The sequence below is a fragment of the Sinocyclocheilus grahami genome, unplaced genomic scaffold (genome assembly GCF_001515645.1).
Source record: "Sinocyclocheilus grahami isolate Dianchi unplaced genomic scaffold, SAMN03320097.WGS_v1.1 scaffold1653.1, whole genome shotgun sequence".
Lineage (NCBI taxonomy): Eukaryota > Metazoa > Chordata > Actinopteri > Cypriniformes > Cyprinidae > Sinocyclocheilus > Sinocyclocheilus grahami.
This window is the reverse complement of record NW_015506832.1, coordinates 129,754-147,993: the sequence shown is the minus strand read 5'-3', so window position 1 is coordinate 147,993 and position 18,240 is coordinate 129,754. Positions and strand designations below refer to the sequence as shown.

The window sequence follows — 18,240 nt, the reverse complement described above, 5'->3', positions numbered from 1 at the left end:
TCCCTCCAGGTCCACCTTGGTCGGGCGTCGACCCACCATCACCTCAGGACTCCGCTCCTCTGGCTGCACCTCGTTGCTCCGTCCCACCGGCTCTATTGTGCTCCTCTCCCCTCCGCCTCCGCCTCCGCCTCCAGCCTCCGAGGCCCGGACTCCACCTCGGCCCGTAGACCCAGCGGCTCCCCCTCGGCTCCTAGCTCCCTCGCCTCCACCGTCACCCGTCGATCCACCAGCTCCACTGGGCTCCCTTGTCCCTCCAGGTCCACCTTGGTCGGGCGTCGACCCACCATCACCTCAGGACTCCGCTCCTCTGGCTGCACCTCGTTGCTCCGTCCCACCGGCTCTATTGTGCTCCTTCCTCCCGCCAGCTCCACCTTGGTCCTCAGTCGCTCCAGCTCTGCCGCGGATCTCTGGGCCTCCGCCTTGGTCACCAGAGCCCTCATCTCCACCCTGGCCCCCCGGATCCTCGGTATCCCCCTGGCTCGCTGGCTCTCCGCCTCGGGCTCACCTGCTCCGCCGCCATTGGTCGGCCCCCTGGAGTCCATGGCCATTCCTCCTCCATGTCGGCTCCACCGTGGACCGTCATTATGGCTGTGGCCTGGGTCCAGCTAGACTCCTCCTGCGGTCACCAGAGCCCTCATCTCCACCCTGGCCCCCCGGATCCTCGGCATCCCCCTGGCTCGCTGGCTCTCCGCCTCGGGCTCACCTGCTCCGCCGCCATTGGTCGGCCCCCTGGAGTCCATGGCCATTCCTCCTCCATGTCGGCTCCACCGTGGACCGTCATTATGGCTGTGGCCTGGGTCCAGCTAGACTCCTCCTGCTCCAAGCCCCTCCTGTCTCCTCCCTCCTTCGTCGCCTCCCTGGTCTCTGTCTGCTGGCCCCCTCCTGGGTGTCCGTCCTCCTCCGGAACCACCTCCTTAGTTCCCACCCATTCCCCCCCTCTGTTGTTCTACGGTGCGAGGATGCACCTTCCGGGAGGGGGGCGATATGTCAGGGTTCTGGACTGTCTGTGTATGTTTTTCTCCCCCTGACCCAGTTATCTTCGTGTTAATTTGATTATGATTCCATTCACCTGTGTTCCCCTGATTGCCCTGTGTTTATTAGCCCCAGTCTGTGTAGTCTTCCTTTGTCGGTTCTACTTGTTGGATGTTGTGAAATTCCCCTGTCATTCCCAGGATTAAAGACTGTTTATGTACTCCACATCTCCTTGTTACTTGTTCCACGCTCCTCCTAGTACAGATCGTGACAGTAATCAAACATGTGGGACTTCATTCATGTTTCATTTGACACAACATTTGTCCGTAACACAGTTGACAAAATAATGAATCAATTGTTAATTTTCATTAGCATATTTAAAAATTCATTAGAGCTTAAGCTTGCAAAACAATTAATTTAGCACATTAAGGGGATATATTATTCAACCACCTAATTTATTTATCAAAAAAGAATACAGATTTTCTGACTTTTTGGCTGACATGAACTGTACCCCTAAATATAGAATGACTCAACCCGGAATGACAGCTCAAACGATGCAAAGTTGGATAGAATTAATTACGTGCTGAAGAGCTGACGCACCATTTAATGTATTACATTATTAAAAAAAATGTTCCTTGCAGAAATATATGATATATTGTTACATCACTAATGAACACCAGCAATAACAATGATTGAATTAACCAATCAGTCAATGATCTGTTTATTCACAACAAATTTGTGAACAAAACAGATTTGTGTTATGTGTCAATGTATTTAAATATAGCTTTATATCTGTGATTGATTGGGTGTTCTGACAAGATCTAATTGGGTTTTTGAAATAATATGGTAAAACATGTATTTTATCTGGCAATATGTAATTTGTCTGGAAACAGCTGCTACAAACCAATAGGTTTTCTTGCTGACAGTGGGACATTTTAGTTCAATATTTGATGGGCTGTTGAATATATTAAATTTTTGTTATGGACAATTTATTGTTTATATTTTACTGCCCTTGTAACAGAAATTTTAATGCAACATTTGCATGTAGATTAAAAAAAAATCATAAAAATATAATACGTTTGATTAGCATCCAATCTTAGTTTTAGCTTTCCTGTGCTGTTAACAAGGTGGATTGCCCACAGAAAACACTTATGGGGTTAAAAGGACAACACCTGTAGTGCATGCACTTACATACATCTAAGCAATTATAATGTGTCATTATTCTGTTGATAATCTATCTATTTATTGGCTATTTTAAGTTAGCATATGTATTTTAAGTATTTTAGGATCACCTGTGTACAGAAGCATAGTTATCAGCAAATATATATAAAAAAATAATAATAAATAAATAAATACACAGGATGATTTTCTCATTTCTAATTAAGATGCAGGATGATATTTTATGTGAGGGTCCATGCTCACCTGTAAAGACCATTTGTGGAGTGCATTACCTCAAAATATTTATTGGTATATACACCTTTCAGATAACCATAAGTTTAAATAAATATATCACAGCTAAGTCCCAAAGTCGACAAAGGTTTTGAAAAAGAAAAAAAAAATACCTCAAGTATTTCAATTACGCATTAGGTGGCTCACTTTACCTGAATTCAGCCTATAGCAAAGCATTGCTTCACATTGTAACTGTCAAAATTGACCCAGTTTAGTTGCTGCAATAATATGTCGTCCTTGTGGTTGTCTGGATATTTTTGCTGGAGAAAAGCTGCAACACATTTTTTTGAGAAACACTTCACTTCAAATGATTTACTTGAAATGGACACTGAGATAATAATGCTAGGTAATGATGATAATTAACATCTTCAACATTTTTATTTTACAGATAATTAAAACAGGTGATTTAATATTTTTTCATCAATCATGCTAACTTTAAATTATTCAATAAATAATATTGCATTTTTTAAGTGTACATTTTTATTTAAGTTAATTTCAATTGTATTACAATCTCATGCACTTCTAGGGCTTTATGGCTGGGGGAAAAATCTTAATTTCAGATTGTTAAAGAAAAATCATGCAGCATGATTTTTTTAGAAGAAAAAAATGTTGCGTTATACTTAGGTGATTATAAGAAAAGATGAAGATTCTAATTATTAGTACATCGCGTGTGATGTTTTCATTCACAGACTTTAAACCTTTCATATGGCTTTATGTATAAAAGTACTATTTCAGATCGTTAACAGCGCCACGTATACATCAGAAAATACAATGTATGGTTTAAAAAAAATGCTGGATAAATTAACCATTTATTTGATCTAGCTACACAAACATTCTTGATTAAATCATTTTATGAGCTGGTTACAGAAAGTGACTTGTTAAGATAAATACACAACTTTCTTTAAAAACTGTGTTACAGTATAACATGTTTCTATGGCCAATCAATGTATATTCTCTTCACATCTATTCTTCATTTTAAGTGACCATGCCTATGTTTTTCAATCAACAGAAATGATTATATATTAAATATAACCATAGAAATTCAGTAGTTTGTTTTATTATGATTGGGTTCATTGGAAAAGGATTAGTTAAGGAGACATAATCAGTCAATAATTCTTAACTAGTATATTTGTTTAGATTTTCTGCTACGACAAATAGGCTGATTTTGTTGTCTTTTTAGTAGTAATCATGGAATATAAGAAAGAGAAGATGCTAGTTCAGAGAACTCAACACCACTTTGGTTTGTTTTGTATCTACAGTCCTGTACAGTCCACCCTGCAGGAAGCAAGTTTACTCAGAGGCATCAGTAATGACACACACAGGCTGGGAATAGGCACTCTGGATGTTGTCGTTTTTGGCAGACACGATGATGCAGTAAAGTGTTGCATGCTCTAGCTCAGTAACTGTAGCAATCTCAGTCCTGTACACGGACACAACCTCCGTCAGCTGTTCTTCGCTGTCCTCGTATACAATCAGAGTGTAGGACTCCGCCCCTGTCACCCGAGACCACTCCACCTGTAGTGACTGTCCTGTCACAGCAACCTTCACCTCAGGGACGGCCAGCTGTTCTGCAGAGGCAACAGAATTTGACTCAAACAACTTCAATCTGCTATCTATCTTGGGCTGGCCACACACTAGACGATTTTCAAATCTTAAAGGGATAGTTCACCCAAAAATTCTGTCATTAATTACTCACACTCATGTCGTTTCAAACCCGTAAGACCTTCGTTCATCTTCGGAACACAAATTAAGATCTTTTTGATGGAATGTGAGAGCTCTCAGACCCTGCATAGACAGCAACGCAACTGTAATGTTCCCAGGTCCAGAAACGTAGCAAGGACATTGGTAAAACAGTCCATGTGACATCTGAGGCTCAACTTCGCAAAGAAAGCAAAAATAACATAATTTATTTAACAATTCTCCTCCGAGTTACGTCTTCCGCCATATTGGAGAGTACCCAAGAGCATAATCGGCGTAATCAGCGTTGTTTACGTTCGGGGGAGAAAGCGCGCGCATGAACGTAATCGGCGTAATCAGCGTTGTTTATGCTTACGGGAAAGCGCGCGTATGCGTTGTGATACTCTCTAAAACGGAGGAAGACGTAACTCGGGGAAGAAGAATTGTTGAATAAATTATGTTATTTTTCTTTTCTTTGCGCTCAAAAGGTATTCTCGTAGCTTCGCAAAACTGAAGTTGAGCCACAGATGTCACATGGACTGTTTTACCAATGTCCTTACTACATTTCTGGACTTGGGAACATTTCAGTTGTGTTGCTGTCTATGGGAGGGTCAGAGAGCTCTCAGATTCCATCAAAAATATCTTAATTTGTGTTCCGAAGACGAACGAAGGTCTTATGGGTTTGGAACGACATGAGGGTGAGTAATTAATGACAGAATTTTCATTTTTGGGTGAACTATCCCTTTAAGCAATTTTAAAACTACGGGAGACCAGATAAACAAATGGAAGACAATCGACGTTGTCAGCTGGCTCTCTTGGCATACGTTCTGTTTCACAGGGAAAAACAGAGTATAAAAAAAGAATATGGGTGATGTTCTTTTACAGTACTCTGCTTTCGGGGCATGTTTGTGGCTGCCAAGTTTCAGCAATAGAAGCATGCAACATCCGGTGGGTGTCGCTCTCATTGGGTATTACGTCTGAGGCAGCCCTATCAAGAGTCATAAATATCAAACGTGTTTTATATCTACGATTTGAATTCGGGGACACTCCGTCTCGATCGGGAGCAGTTAAATAATCATAATGACACCACACAATAGAGGATTTTTTGGACAAAAAAAATAAAAATTTGCTTACGATAAGCCTCGAATCCCCTCGGGGTGCAAATCATTACGGTTATGTGAATTTGGGGGAAAAATGTGCTCATTTGTAATAAAAATGCAAAAATGTTATGAATGGTCGCAAAATTAACTTCATTTTCTTTATACAAAACTGATTTATTTCTTTCTTTCTTTGACCCCCCCACACACACACACCTTAAACTTCATGAAATATCTTTATATGCTCTTAATTGTTGTGTAAGTAAGCTGTGAATGAGTCTGTAGTTCATCTCACCAGGGGTCAGTGATGCATACATCCTTGCATATTCCAGATTCCTCTTCCGACGGTTTGAGGTTTGACCTGTAAAAACAATGTGTCAAAATGTTTTGTTTTGCACATGCAAAAATGTAATAACGTACCTGGCAAATATGCACATACTAACTTAGAGTTTAAATAACAGCTGATCCCTATTTCCAAGAAATAAAAATCCCTATTTCCAAGACATTTTCTCTCAGTTCATTAAAAAAATAAAAATAAATAAACTACTAAATAAATAGTCAGTACAAGTTCAAGCTATTTTATGCAACACTATGATAAGTATTTCTTGCAAAAAAAAAATTAACTACTGAGTGAGAACATTCAAAAAAAAAAAAAAAGACATTTTCAACTGAAATCAGTGCAGAAAAAAATATCTCACATTTCCTCTGGGCTATAACCCACAGGTCCATTTTTTCTTACCAGTAGCTACTCTAGATGCAAAACTTTCTCCTGCACTGTTCCAGGCTGTCACAGCAACATTAGAGGCCTGCAGGCCAGAGACCTCACAGCTGAGGTTTGAGGTGAGACAGACAGGCACCCTGCCGTCAGAGCTCAGCTGGTAAACCCTGTATCCTGTGGTAAGAGCTGAGGACCTCCAGGCCACTGTGGCAGAGGAACTGTCACCCGTGAAGGTGATATTCATCGGTGGACAGGGCACTGAAGGAGAGTACAGAGTAATATATCAAGAGAGAATATTTATAGCATGTTCTATACAAACTTCTTATTCTTCTGAGACCAGTCTGCTTAATACAACCTTAGACTGTTTTTTTTTCCAGCATGGCAAGTTTGACTTGTTATCTGAGAGCTCAGCTGGTAAACCCTGTATCCTGTGGTAAGAGCTGAGGACCTCCAGGCCACTGTGGCAGAGGAACTGTCACCCGTGAAGGTGATATTCATCGGTGGACAGGGCACTGAAGGAGAGTACAGAGATATCAAGAGAGAATATTTATAGCATGTTCTATACAAACTTCTTATTCTTCTGAGACCAGTCTGCTTAATACAACCTTAGACTGTTTTTTTCCAGCATGGCAAGTTTGACTTGTTATCTGTTACCTGTGACCCCAGTAACAGCCTGAGATGGTCTGCTGATCCCTGCTGAGTTTTGTGCAAACACAGTGACACTGTAAGAGGTGCTACAGGGAACAGGAAACTCAAAGTAGTTGATGTCTGTCCAGTAGGATGACACGTCCATAAGGGACTCTGGGTTGTCCTGGATATCGCCGGTCACCTGTACCAGGTATGTGACGTCAGCACATTGCACAAAATTCCAGTAGACCCTGATTAGAGTGGCATCAACCATCAGATGGGTCCTCACCCTCACGGTGGAAGGAGGACATGGGACTACAGGAGAGATCAGCAGAGGGTTAATTAGAATTAGAGTTATTGTTGTCAACTATTTATTGAGAACAATTTTCATTAATATATCATTGGTATGCAAAAAATGTTTGTGGTAATGTAAATATCATGCATGACACGTGTATAACGGTTTTGTGTTTTAAGTTCTATAATCTTCAGATAAACAGATCCTGTAATATGCTCAGACATATCTGGTTGTATACCTGCTCCTCTCTGGATTGGCACAGTGAGGGAGCTGTTGCAGGTTCCATCTGAAGCCAGCGCACTGAAATTGTACAGCGTCCCACAAGTCAGTCCGTCAATGCTACAGGACGTGCTCGTGGTGTCGCAGTGAAGCGTGTGCCCATCCATGGTTTGAGCTGTTGTGAAGTACTGCAGCGAACCCTGGCCCTCCACCCAAGAGAGTGTGGCAGTCCCGGTGTCACACTGCACTTCCACAGTCATGTTCTGTGGCTCACAGGGCACTATGTAGAGCAGAAGAAATATAGTATGGCATGAATTTCACACCAACATATAATGCTTTTCATTTTGAGTTCAAGCCAACATGTGGTCTCACCAGTATAGAAGGTGACCTGCTGACTGTCCAGGCTGGTGCAGTTTCCAGCCGAAGCGGTTACGCTAACATCATAAATCTGTCCGCAGTGCAGGTGAAGCAGAGTGCAGTTGTTTGCGGTGCTTCTGCAGGTGCGGACATCTCCGTCTCTACTGCTGGCTGTGAGTGAGTATGACTCGGCAACCAGAGAAGGTGACCATGCTGCCGTCATGCCGTTTGAGTCACACACTGGGTTCACTGTTATATTCTGAGGAGCACAAGGTGCTGTAAGAGAATTTAAAAGAAAGATTATACTCTAGATGAGTGTGAATTATGCAGAGTACATGTAGCTCTCAAATCTCACACATATGCAGTGTGCCTTGACGCGACAAGTTAGTGTCGTGTTGAGTAGTTGAGTACCTGTGTGCATCTTAAGAGGGGGACTCCGCAAGCTGCTGCATTTGTCGGAGGACGCGGAAATTATAATGGTGTACTGCATTCCACACTTTGCTCCGGAGAGGTCACAGGACGTGCCAGTGCTGTTGCATATCAAAACACTTTGGTCATGACCTTCAGCGGTGGCCACATAGAAGGAAGATACCTCATTCAGCTGCCAGCTAACTGTGATTTGGCTGCTGTAACAGTCCGTGTGTGCAGTGATGGAGGTGAGGGCACATGGAGCTGCAGACAGAAACCACAGAGATCTAGCTAGTCCACATTTCAAAATGGAAAACAAGACTGTTTGAGTGTGCTTGCACCTGTCTGAATCTGGAAGGCATTGCCTGGTGCGCTTCTGCAGAATGAGTTCACAGCAGTAATGTGGAAGGTGTACGTGGCTCCACAGAGCAGGTCGGGAACATTGCAGTGCAGATCTGCAGCAGAGCAGCTGGAGTTGGTTCCGCCCCTTTCCACTGCCAGTACAGAGTAAGACTCCGCCCCCTTTGCTAGTAGCCAAGTCACCCAAACTGAGTTGGTAACGCAGTCCAGGTTTGCCGTCTCTCCTTGAGGAACACAAGGAGCTAAAAATACGCAAATACAGTTTGTTAGCATCGATAGGCATTTCCACAAATACATTCAGTAAATTTAACAGTGTTTTTTATTATTTTCTGTGCCAATACAGCACATAAGGTACAATACATGTGCAAGTTACAAGGAGAATCGTCGACTTTCCCTTGTCTTACACTGGACACAAGTAATGCAACACAAATCAAAGAGATCCCAAGATACTGTCTACATTGGATGCGGCACAATGGTAAACGAATACACTCCTCTATTTCTGATTTCGAGTTTGATACTTTTTAGGCACCGACCAAATTTCGAGTATTGAAAAATGTCTCGTCGTACGGTACCATATTTCGTTACCTAAGGGGTTAATCTTAAAGTCAGTGAGCCAATAAGCATGCCTTATATGCCTAAATCAGTGATTGGCTCTGGTGAGGCATCAAGAAAAAAATGCATGTTGCGTTACTATTCATTCACACAGTAGCATCATGCTACATAAGACAATTTATAAAATGTATACTATGCTTTTACTCATAACTCACTTTAAACCATCATCGTGTGTTTGTAATAACTTCCGATTGCGATCTAATGAGGGTTTTTTGGTCATGTAATGTTGCGGAAATATGTTATTTGTAGCCTTTTATATCAAGCTAGTCACTACACCTGCTTACTTCTCATGTAAGCACTGTATTGCTATAAAAATAGGCAGAATCTCATGAAAATCCCATACAAATCATACACTGCCATAATCGCGTGTTTATTAGCTTCATGTTTCATCACTATAAATGTTTTTCTGGAAGTGTAACACATGTTCGTCATCAGAGACAGGGCGGGTTATGAGCTTCCTCTGAGTCAGAACAGTAATTGCGGAAGAGAAAACACAATCAGACAGCGCTAGAAGCTTAATGCTAATCAGATTGCGTAAATCAGTGGAAAATGATTATGATTCTGTCATCAGTGAAGAGAGGGCTTTTCTGTCTCCTGAAAAGCGGACATTCTTTTTTTTTTTTTTAAAGACTTAAAACTGTTCATTTTAATAAATAATAGATTTTATTTTAAATAGTGCCTTTAAAAGTTGATTCTCAAAGCGCTTTACACTAAAAAGGATACAAAAGGTATGGTAACAACAACAATAACACACAAAAAAAAAACAATAAGCCCCACTCCCCAACAAAACTAACAAATCACAAATAAGCAAGTTTAAAAAAGTGAGTTTTAAGAGAGGATTTAAAGACAGATTTTGCATGTCTAATATCAAAAGGTAAGAGAGTTCCAGAGTTTTGGAGAAAGGGAAGAAAAAGCCCGGTCACCCACAGAATGTAGACGAGTTGCGGGAACAGTAAAGAGGCAAGAATCAGAGGAACATAGATCACGCCTAGGAGAGTATAGAGTTAAAAGTTCCAAAAAGTAACGAGGTTCCAAGCTATGCACGGCCTTATACGTAAGCATCACAGTTTTAAAGTCTATACGAAACCTAACAGGGAGCCAGTGTAGGGATTCCAAAATTGGAGTCATGTGCTCTCTAGTTCTGCTTCCTGTCAGGATTCTACCAGCTTTTTGGACATACTGTAATCTATTTAGGGTAGTTTTTGAAACCCCTGCAAGCAAAGCATTGCCGTAATCAATGCGGGAGAAAACAAATGTATTGTTCAGTTTTGCTGCCACAGTAAAGGACAGCATGCGTTGCATTTTGCACTGAAAAGTATTTGAAATTTATTAAAACGATTTGGACTGATTTATTGTGTTGTTTACATTTTTGTTCCTTTGTGCAGTGGCTCAGGAGATGAGCCTTTGAGTCTGTAAAAACCTCAACAAACTGGAAATAAATCGAGGTAATGTAAGTCTTTTTAAAGTAATGTGTAATGTAATCTTGGTAAAATGGATTTCATGAAATTGGTATCGAAAAAAGTATCGTTCAGGAACCGGTATCGAAATCAAGGTGTCGGTATTGATACCCAGCCCTATTTCTGATATACTTTATGTGCCTGCGCTACTTCCAACAACACAGTACAAATGGATTCTGAACTGAACTTTCACTTGGACTAGGATGCTAGTATGCTTTATCCATTAGATTGTTTTAAAGCAAACAGTTATACAATATTAAACATGGGAAAAAACGGTGTCAGCGTAGCTTTCAGTTAGTATTACAACTAGATTTTCTGCTGTAAAGCAGCTCTACATGTACAGTACATTAATAAAACAATAATTTAACTAATTAACAAAGCTGAATAATCAATTAAAGCTTATTGAATAATCTGTGAAATAGTCAACGACTAGTCGATTACTGTACATCCTGCGTGATCACTGTTGCATTGCACTTTAAAACTATTTTTGAGGCTCTCAACACTGGGGCTGCAACAAAGGATTATTTTGATCATCGATAAATGTAACGATTATTAGAACAATTACCGTAGACACAGTGGTATTGCAGTTTCAACATCTCAAATCAAGATGTAGATTGATTGTGTAAAACAATTAGTTAATTTAACTGTAGAAACTTTTCATTTGCTGTCCTCGAATTATTTTAGGTATGTATCTACATCCCATATCGGCAGACTGCTGGTAATTGTGCATTGCTGTGAAGATTACCTGAGGTGACATTAACAGCTGTGCTGGGCTGGCTCTCACAGCCACCCCTGACAGATGTTACAGTGACAGAATATGACTGTCCACATGGCAAGCCACTGATTGAACAGCTGGTGCTGGTGGAATCACATGACAAGACAGCTCCTCCACTGGTTTCTGCCCTCACATGGAAAGATTCTGCATCTGGATTGGCTGGCCACGTGACAGTCATGGAGCCAGCAGAACAGTTCACCTCAACATCAATGGTGTGAGGAGGACAGGGCGCTAAAAAAAGAAAAACACCTTATATATATCTGTTCTAATGAGGTTTAGAATGTACTTAAACCCTCATCCTGACTTGGCGGTCAAGGGTGTAATTTCTATGGCAAAAGTAATTAGATGTTTACTGAGGAAAATTAGAATAATTCTTGCACATGCAAACTTGCCACCGCAATGCTAGGATGTTCTTGGTGGTAGCTGCCAGGGTGTTTCTATGTGTTACTAATAGGGTTGCAAAGGGGTGGAACATTTCCGGAAACTTTCCAAAAATCCCTGGAATATTCAAAAAAAAAATCCTGGAAAGTTTCCAAAATTTCTGGAATGTTTCTGAAATTTACTGGAAATTTTCCAGCTTTTTGCAACCCTAGTTACTAAGTGGTGTCCTAAGTGGTTGTTACAATGTTGTTATGTGGTGCTAAAGTGTTCTGAAGAGGCTTCTTTGAAAATACCACAGTGTTTACACCAGCAGTGTCCAAAACTGTTCCTCGAGGGCCAATGTCCTACAGAGTTTATCTTCAAAATTAAACACACCTGAACCAAAGTAACCATGGTTTTCAGAATCACTAGACGCTTCCAGGCAAGTGCATGAACTTTGCATGATATTGGCCCTTCAGGAGCAAGTTTGGACACCCCTGGTTTACACCCTTAAAAAAATCTAATTACAAATGGCTTACTGACAAACTAACTCTAAGCATGGGGTATACAAAATTATTTCAGCATTTAAAAAAAAAAAAATCACACATCTTTAAACTCAAATGTGCATTTTAACAGTCCGAGTGTGCCACTCACCAGTATGAACTTGTGTGAACAAACTTTCTTCGCTGCTGCATGTGTGGTCCATAGACAGCACAGACACATTATAAGTCTCCCCGCAGAGCAGATACTCCAGGTTACAGTGTGTCACACTGCTATTGCAGTAGACCATATGGGTGCCGTCTACAGTGATACCCTCAGCCTGGTAGGACAATGCCCCACTGGCACTTTGCCACGTCACAGCTGCAGAGTTAGACAGGCAAACAAGGGAAGCCTGCACGCTGGTAGGTGCACATGGAACTGAGGAAGTGGTGGAATATGAGGCGTTAATGTCCATGGGCATAGTGAAGATCATTCAAAGATTGTTTGGACTTGTCAACAAAGATGGATATCAGCTGATTACATCAGAAAAAACTACTGTCTATACACAGTGCTGTTGCTGTACAGCAGTGCCAGAAACGCTGCCATATTTTCCATCCCATGTTGCTGAAGAAGTGGTGTAATGTGGAAAATTTCCTTACCTGACTGTAATTGTGAAAAGGCGTTTTGGCTGTTACAGTGGCTGTTCTGGGCGGTGAGTGTGAGGTTGTAGGCTTGGCCACAATGCAAGCTGGCTAATCTACAGCTGGTGGTGGGGCTGCTACAATATACTTGGTACCCATCTGGACCGGATGCTTGGACCAGGTAGGAGGCAACATGCTCTCCTTGTTCCCAAGACACTACACCTGTGTTGCTGGCACACTCCATTTGAGAAACAATTCCATGTGGCTCACACGGAACTGGGATGAAAAAGGAATGGACAGGCAAAATTTAGTTCGTCTCAATGGGAATTCAAGTAAATATCTATGAATTATGTGTGTAAAGTCATCATACCTGTGTCCAGCTGCACGCTATGACTCGGTGTGCTTGTACACACATGGTCGGAGGCAGTCACGCTGATGCTGTACGTGAGTCCACACAGTAGATTACTAAACTCACATGTGGTGCTACTGCTGTTGCATGAAGAAGCAAAGCCCCCGCTGCCCTGAGCGACAGCAGTATAAGAGAAAGCTCCTTTGCTAGGCTGCCAGGACACATCAACCACACCAGATCCACAGCTCAGGTTTGCCTGAATGTGGTTGGGAACACATGGCACTGGGGACAAAATGGGAATTGATATTTGGTTCATTGTAAAGTTGTGGTGGGAGATGCTAGCACTCACTGTCATATGGATAAAGTTCAACTGCAATGTATTGTGTTTTATCAGGGGTCACCAACCTGAATGCAGTGTTGTGATCTCACTCTTTGACACATTACACTGGTGGTCAATGGCAAGCACACTGATGTTGTAAATGGAACCGCATACAAGGTTAGGCATAACACAGGAAGTATTTGTGCTGTCACATCCTGACATCTGGCCGTCTGTGCTAATGGCATACACCTCATATGATTCTGCCCCTGCACCAAGATTCCACTGCACATGGGCAGAGTTTGAAGAACAGAGCAAATTCGACTCCACATTCTCAGGTGGACAGGGCACTGTTCATATGAGAGAGAGAGAGAGCAAAAAGTCGGAGAGAGATAAGATTTGTGGATTTTGTTCACTGACAGCTTTGTCATCAGATCTACCATTAAATGATGCTAGTGGTTAATTGCAGTTCTTTCATGATTTAACAGGAGGGGGCAATTAATTTTTCTCAACAATTTTTGGACAACTTTTTTCCCTTAATAAATGAAATCATCATTTAAAAACTGCATTTTGTATTTACTTGCATTATCTTTGTGTAATATTTAAATTTGTTTGATGATCTGAAACATTAAAGTGTGACAAACATGCAAAAAAATAAGAAATCAGGAAGGGGGCCAACACTTTTTCAAAAGTTTTTCAAATTATGAATTTGCTCTGCAGTAAATCGCTGAGCCATGTCAAAATTTGCTAATGATACTTGAGTATTCTTTTGTTTTATGTCTGCGGTAAATTTTATGTGTGACACAGCACATGGCCTTACAGACTGCATCATATGGACATTTCTGATCATTAAAAATGTCACAATTACTACATCGCTACATGTAGGTGCTGCATTTTAATGAATTTTCTCCTCCTTACCCGACGCCACTGCCAGGGCTGTGCCAGGCATGCTGTGACAATGTCCATCATATGATATCATAGTAACATTGTATGTTTGTCCACAGGCTAGTCCCCTCAGTTCACAGTTAGTGGAGTTGCTGGAGCAGGTGGAGACGAGCCCCTGTGGTGTCCTGGCATTAGCAGTGTAGGAAATAGAACCATCAGTGGGAGTCCACTGCAGCAGTACAGAGTCAGTGTAGCAGTCAAGTGTAGCAGTAACATCCGGGGCACAGGGAACTACAGGAAACATATAAATATACATGTTATGCAAAGTACAACCATATAAGACACAAAGTTTAAAGTAAATAATATAATAATAATAAAGTTTATAATATACAAAAATCAAAAGATAGAACAGATTTCTTTAATCTAGAACAACAACAGAAAAACATAACTATACCTGTGCGGAAGTTTTCTGCCTGACTGGGCAAACTGGAGCATTCATCTCCAACAGCAATCACTTGAACAGTGTAATTATCTCCACAGATGAGAGCATTAAGAGTACAATGTGTAACAGGCCCAGAGGTCTCACAGGACATGAAGTTGAATGTTCTGCTCCAGGCATAAGCAACATAGTTCAACGCCCCCATGCTTGCATTCCAAGACACATGTGCCTCAGCAGTGGCACAGTCCAGCACCACAGACACACCTGTAGGAACGCAGGGCACTGCAAAAGAGAAAGAGAGGGAGAGAAAGAGACAGCTTAATTCTCCAAAGCCAGGAGGAAATGAAAAACAAAACATTCCTGTACGTAGATGGCATAACTTTACTGACAAACAGAAAAGTGTAAGCTTCCTTCAATTTGTCGTTGTGCTATACAATTTAGTTGAATAGAGCAGTGGTTCCTAACCATGTTCCTGGAGTATCCCCAACAGTGCACATTTTGCATGTTTCCTTAAACAAACACACCTGATTCAACTCACCAGTCCATCTGTAGAGAGTCCAAAGACTGAAATGGGTGTGTCAGACAAAAGAGAGATGCAAAATGTGCAATGTTGGGGGCTCCAGTAATGTGATTGGGAATCACTGTAAATAGAGAATAATGCCTAAGACAGTGGGATTTGATGGCTGAAAATTCCTGGAGAACCTTCTTTGTGAATGCAACTCAAAGACTGGAACTATGGAAAATTTGATCCTAAGATTAAACCACAGCAACATTATCCAGTTTAGTACCAGGAAGACACAGAAAGGATCTGTGTGTGCATGAACAAAATCACCCAATGCCAGAACAGTTATGGAACATTTTTTCTACAAATGATCCAGAATCTTTATGTGGCTTCAGCGCTTTAGTGTGTAATACTTGTGTATTTGAGTCTTATATTTATGTTGTTGTTGGTTTGCTTGCATTACCTGTGTTAAGAGCACTCAGCGCACTGGGTATGGAGTTACATTTGCGACTGGAGGCAATCACGCTAACATTGTATATTTCACCGCAGGATAGTTTGGGCATGCCACAGCTCGATGACCAGGACATGCATGTTCCCAAAGGCCCATTTGGGCCATGCACTGTCGCTGTGTAGTATTCTGCACCTTCAGCTGGCTCCCAGGATACAGTACCAATGTTGGAGATGCAGTCCGTAAAGCCAAAGACAGATGTGGGAGTGCAGGGCTCTGCAGGAAGACAGAGTGGCATAATCCGTAGTCAACAAGTGGGACAGCGTTGTGCCAAGCATGTGCTGTACTTTCAAAAGCAAAAAAGATATGTACTTCTTTTGACAGCATATCTTTTGGTGTGTGCGAGAGGGTCCTAACCTGTCTGCAGTACTGAAGCATTACTGGGGTGGCTCCGACATACATTTCCCACAGCTTGCACAGTCAGATAATACGACTGACCACAGTTAAACTCAGAGAATTGTGCACTTGTGGTATTGGTTGAGAGTTCCACCCGGTGACCGCTATCAGATTCTGCAGACACCAGGTACATCTGAGCATTTTCACTTGCTTCCCAGGTGAGGGAACCCACTCTCATGTCACAGTGGAAAGAGGACACCAGGTTTTGAGGGATGCATGGAGCTGTACAAAATACAGACAATCTCGTTAGATTACCAAAAACATTTTTGTAAGCATATAGTCACTTTACAGCTATAGAACTGCAAAATAGTTTCATTTATTGTTGTCTTACATAGAATTCTTCCTTATTTTTTCTTAGACACTCACCCATGTGGATGACTGTGCCATCACTGGGCCCGCTGTTGCAGATTTGGTCATTGGCGATGACTTGGACAAAGTAAATTTCTCCACAGTGCAGTTCCTCCCAGATACAGTAAGTTGTATTTGTTATGCAGACATGCGTGTGGTTATCCTGTCCTATGGCAATGGCGGTGTAAATATCTGCGCCATCACTGCCAGCCCAGCTGACAGCTCCAAGGTTATTCTCACACTCTGCATAGGTCTCAATGTGGTATGGCACACATGGGGCTATAGAAAAAAGCAGTGATTGATACAAATGTGGTATAAATGTCAGAAAGTCTTTTCTTTAGCAGTTTAGTCTTTTGTGAGTTTGGCCTTTCACTACAGCCTTTATGAGTGTTGGGTCTTACCAGTGGTAAAATGTGCGGGAGTGCTTGGTATGCTGTCACAGACATCATTTTCCCCCAGTGTTGTGAAGGTGTAGGTCTGTCCACAAAGAAGCTCCACTGTTAGTGTAGATTCAGATGTCTGGAAGGAGTCGCCGTATCCTAGGTTGCTTGCTATGTGCACTGTGTAACTTGATGCACCTTTGCTGTGACTCCAGTTTAAGACAACCGTGTTGTTATCACATGATCCTGAAACTGTCGGTTGAGTTGGCTGACAAGGTTCTGAAGAAACAGATATGGTAGAGATTTCATTGTGATGTAAAAGTCTAGTGGACATTAAAGGGGTGGTCTAATGCCGTTTCATGCATTCTGACTTATTTACACTGTTAAAAAGTTGGATTCTCATGCTAAACATGGCCAAAGTTTGAAAAAACGAGTTGGACGTATGACTGAGTTCATGTGCCAAATACAGTCCTTCACGGTTCATATAAGTCTCTGAAAGTTTTTACGAGTATGGCCCTGTATGACGTCATGAAGGGTGGAAATTCTTGTATGGGCACTTCTCCCGGAAGAGCGCGCCCACGCACACATCGACCAGAGCGAACGCACTTCATTCAGGATACTGAAGTCGTCTGCAGCGCTGCACAGGACTTGCTTGAAAATGACTTTTCATTTTGTTTTTAGACCACGAAATCAACAGTCACTAAAGAAGTGTGTTTTTGGTTGTGAGGGGAAAGATAACCTTCTTCAGCTTCCCAAAGAACCCAGCATTATGGGAAGAGTGAATGCAGTTTGTTTCTCCAGTGCAACAACGTTTTTTTGCTTGTTTGTTCTCGGCATTTTGGCGACAAATGTTTTATAAACAATTTTTAAAAATTAAGTCCATAGTTTTTGTTCCTGTTTTATTTATGTCGATGTCACAGCTTGCAGACGATCGCTACGCAAAAGCTTCATGTAATCGTGACTTCTTAGCTCCGCCCACGACCACACCTCCAAGATCTCGACTGTTTTCGGAGAGAAGCGTAAAGCTGTATCTGTCTTTTATCTGTCAGACTTCTGACACAAGTCTGATAAAACTAAAGACTCTTCGCATATATTAAGGATGCAATGCTACTATATCGGTACTCAAGATTAACATGACTGGCAGAAACTGTGTGTGTTATGTCCCCTTTAAAGGTGCAGTGTAAATTTTAGCAGCAGCAGTGAGGTTGCGAATTGCACATACAGAAGCTACCCACACAGGACAAAGTTGCCAGTCAAGCAATGAGGTTACTTTACAAAGGTAAATTACGGAATTATAGTTACTTAATTATTCAGTAAACCGATATGTTATTGCGAATATTATTGTTACTTGTTCATCATTTTGTAAGTGTTTTACTCGCAAGAATAACATAGTGACGAAACACGCTCTGTAGAGCAGTTTATCCATTTAGGGCTGTAGAAACATGGAGGTGTAAGGGGGCCCGTGGTTTATGTAGACAGAAATGGTTCATCCCAAGGTAATAAAAACATAACGGTTCATTGTGTAAGGTCTTTAAGCACCTCTGAAATCATAGTTGTGTATGTTATATTGTAGTTCTGTCAGTAGATTATCCTAAATATTACACACTGCACTT

General features: G+C 41.6%; 1 protein-coding gene across 1 annotated transcript in view; it reads right to left on the bottom strand.

The window, feature by feature from the left end:
• Nucleotides 1-3,128: 3,128 nt before the first annotated feature.
• fndc7b (fibronectin type III domain containing 7b) overlaps nt 3,129-18,240 on the bottom strand; it is a 53,119-nt gene continuing 38,007 nt past the window's right edge. The window contains exons 39-58 of the mRNA XM_016258183.1: nt 16,649-16,906; nt 16,266-16,526; nt 15,861-16,121; nt 15,459-15,719; nt 14,509-14,775; nt 14,088-14,345; nt 13,259-13,519; nt 12,875-13,135; nt 12,523-12,780; nt 12,038-12,301; nt 10,994-11,254; nt 8,161-8,421; nt 7,823-8,083; nt 7,427-7,687; nt 7,074-7,334; nt 6,568-6,855; nt 6,373-6,425; nt 6,334; nt 5,491-5,556; nt 3,129-3,989 (exon numbers count right to left, since the gene is read on the bottom strand). Coding sequence (XP_016113669.1) covers nt 3,712-3,989; nt 5,491-5,556; nt 6,334; nt 6,373-6,425; nt 6,568-6,855; nt 7,074-7,334; nt 7,427-7,687; nt 7,823-8,083; nt 8,161-8,421; nt 10,994-11,254; nt 12,038-12,301; nt 12,523-12,780; nt 12,875-13,135; nt 13,259-13,519; nt 14,088-14,345; nt 14,509-14,775; nt 15,459-15,719; nt 15,861-16,121; nt 16,266-16,526; nt 16,649-16,906 — 4,601 coding nt within the window. The 3' untranslated portion in view covers nt 3,129-3,711. The remainder of the gene's footprint in view (nt 3,990-5,490; nt 5,557-6,333; nt 6,335-6,372; nt 6,426-6,567; nt 6,856-7,073; nt 7,335-7,426; nt 7,688-7,822; nt 8,084-8,160; nt 8,422-10,993; nt 11,255-12,037; nt 12,302-12,522; nt 12,781-12,874; nt 13,136-13,258; nt 13,520-14,087; nt 14,346-14,508; nt 14,776-15,458; nt 15,720-15,860; nt 16,122-16,265; nt 16,527-16,648; nt 16,907-18,240) is intronic.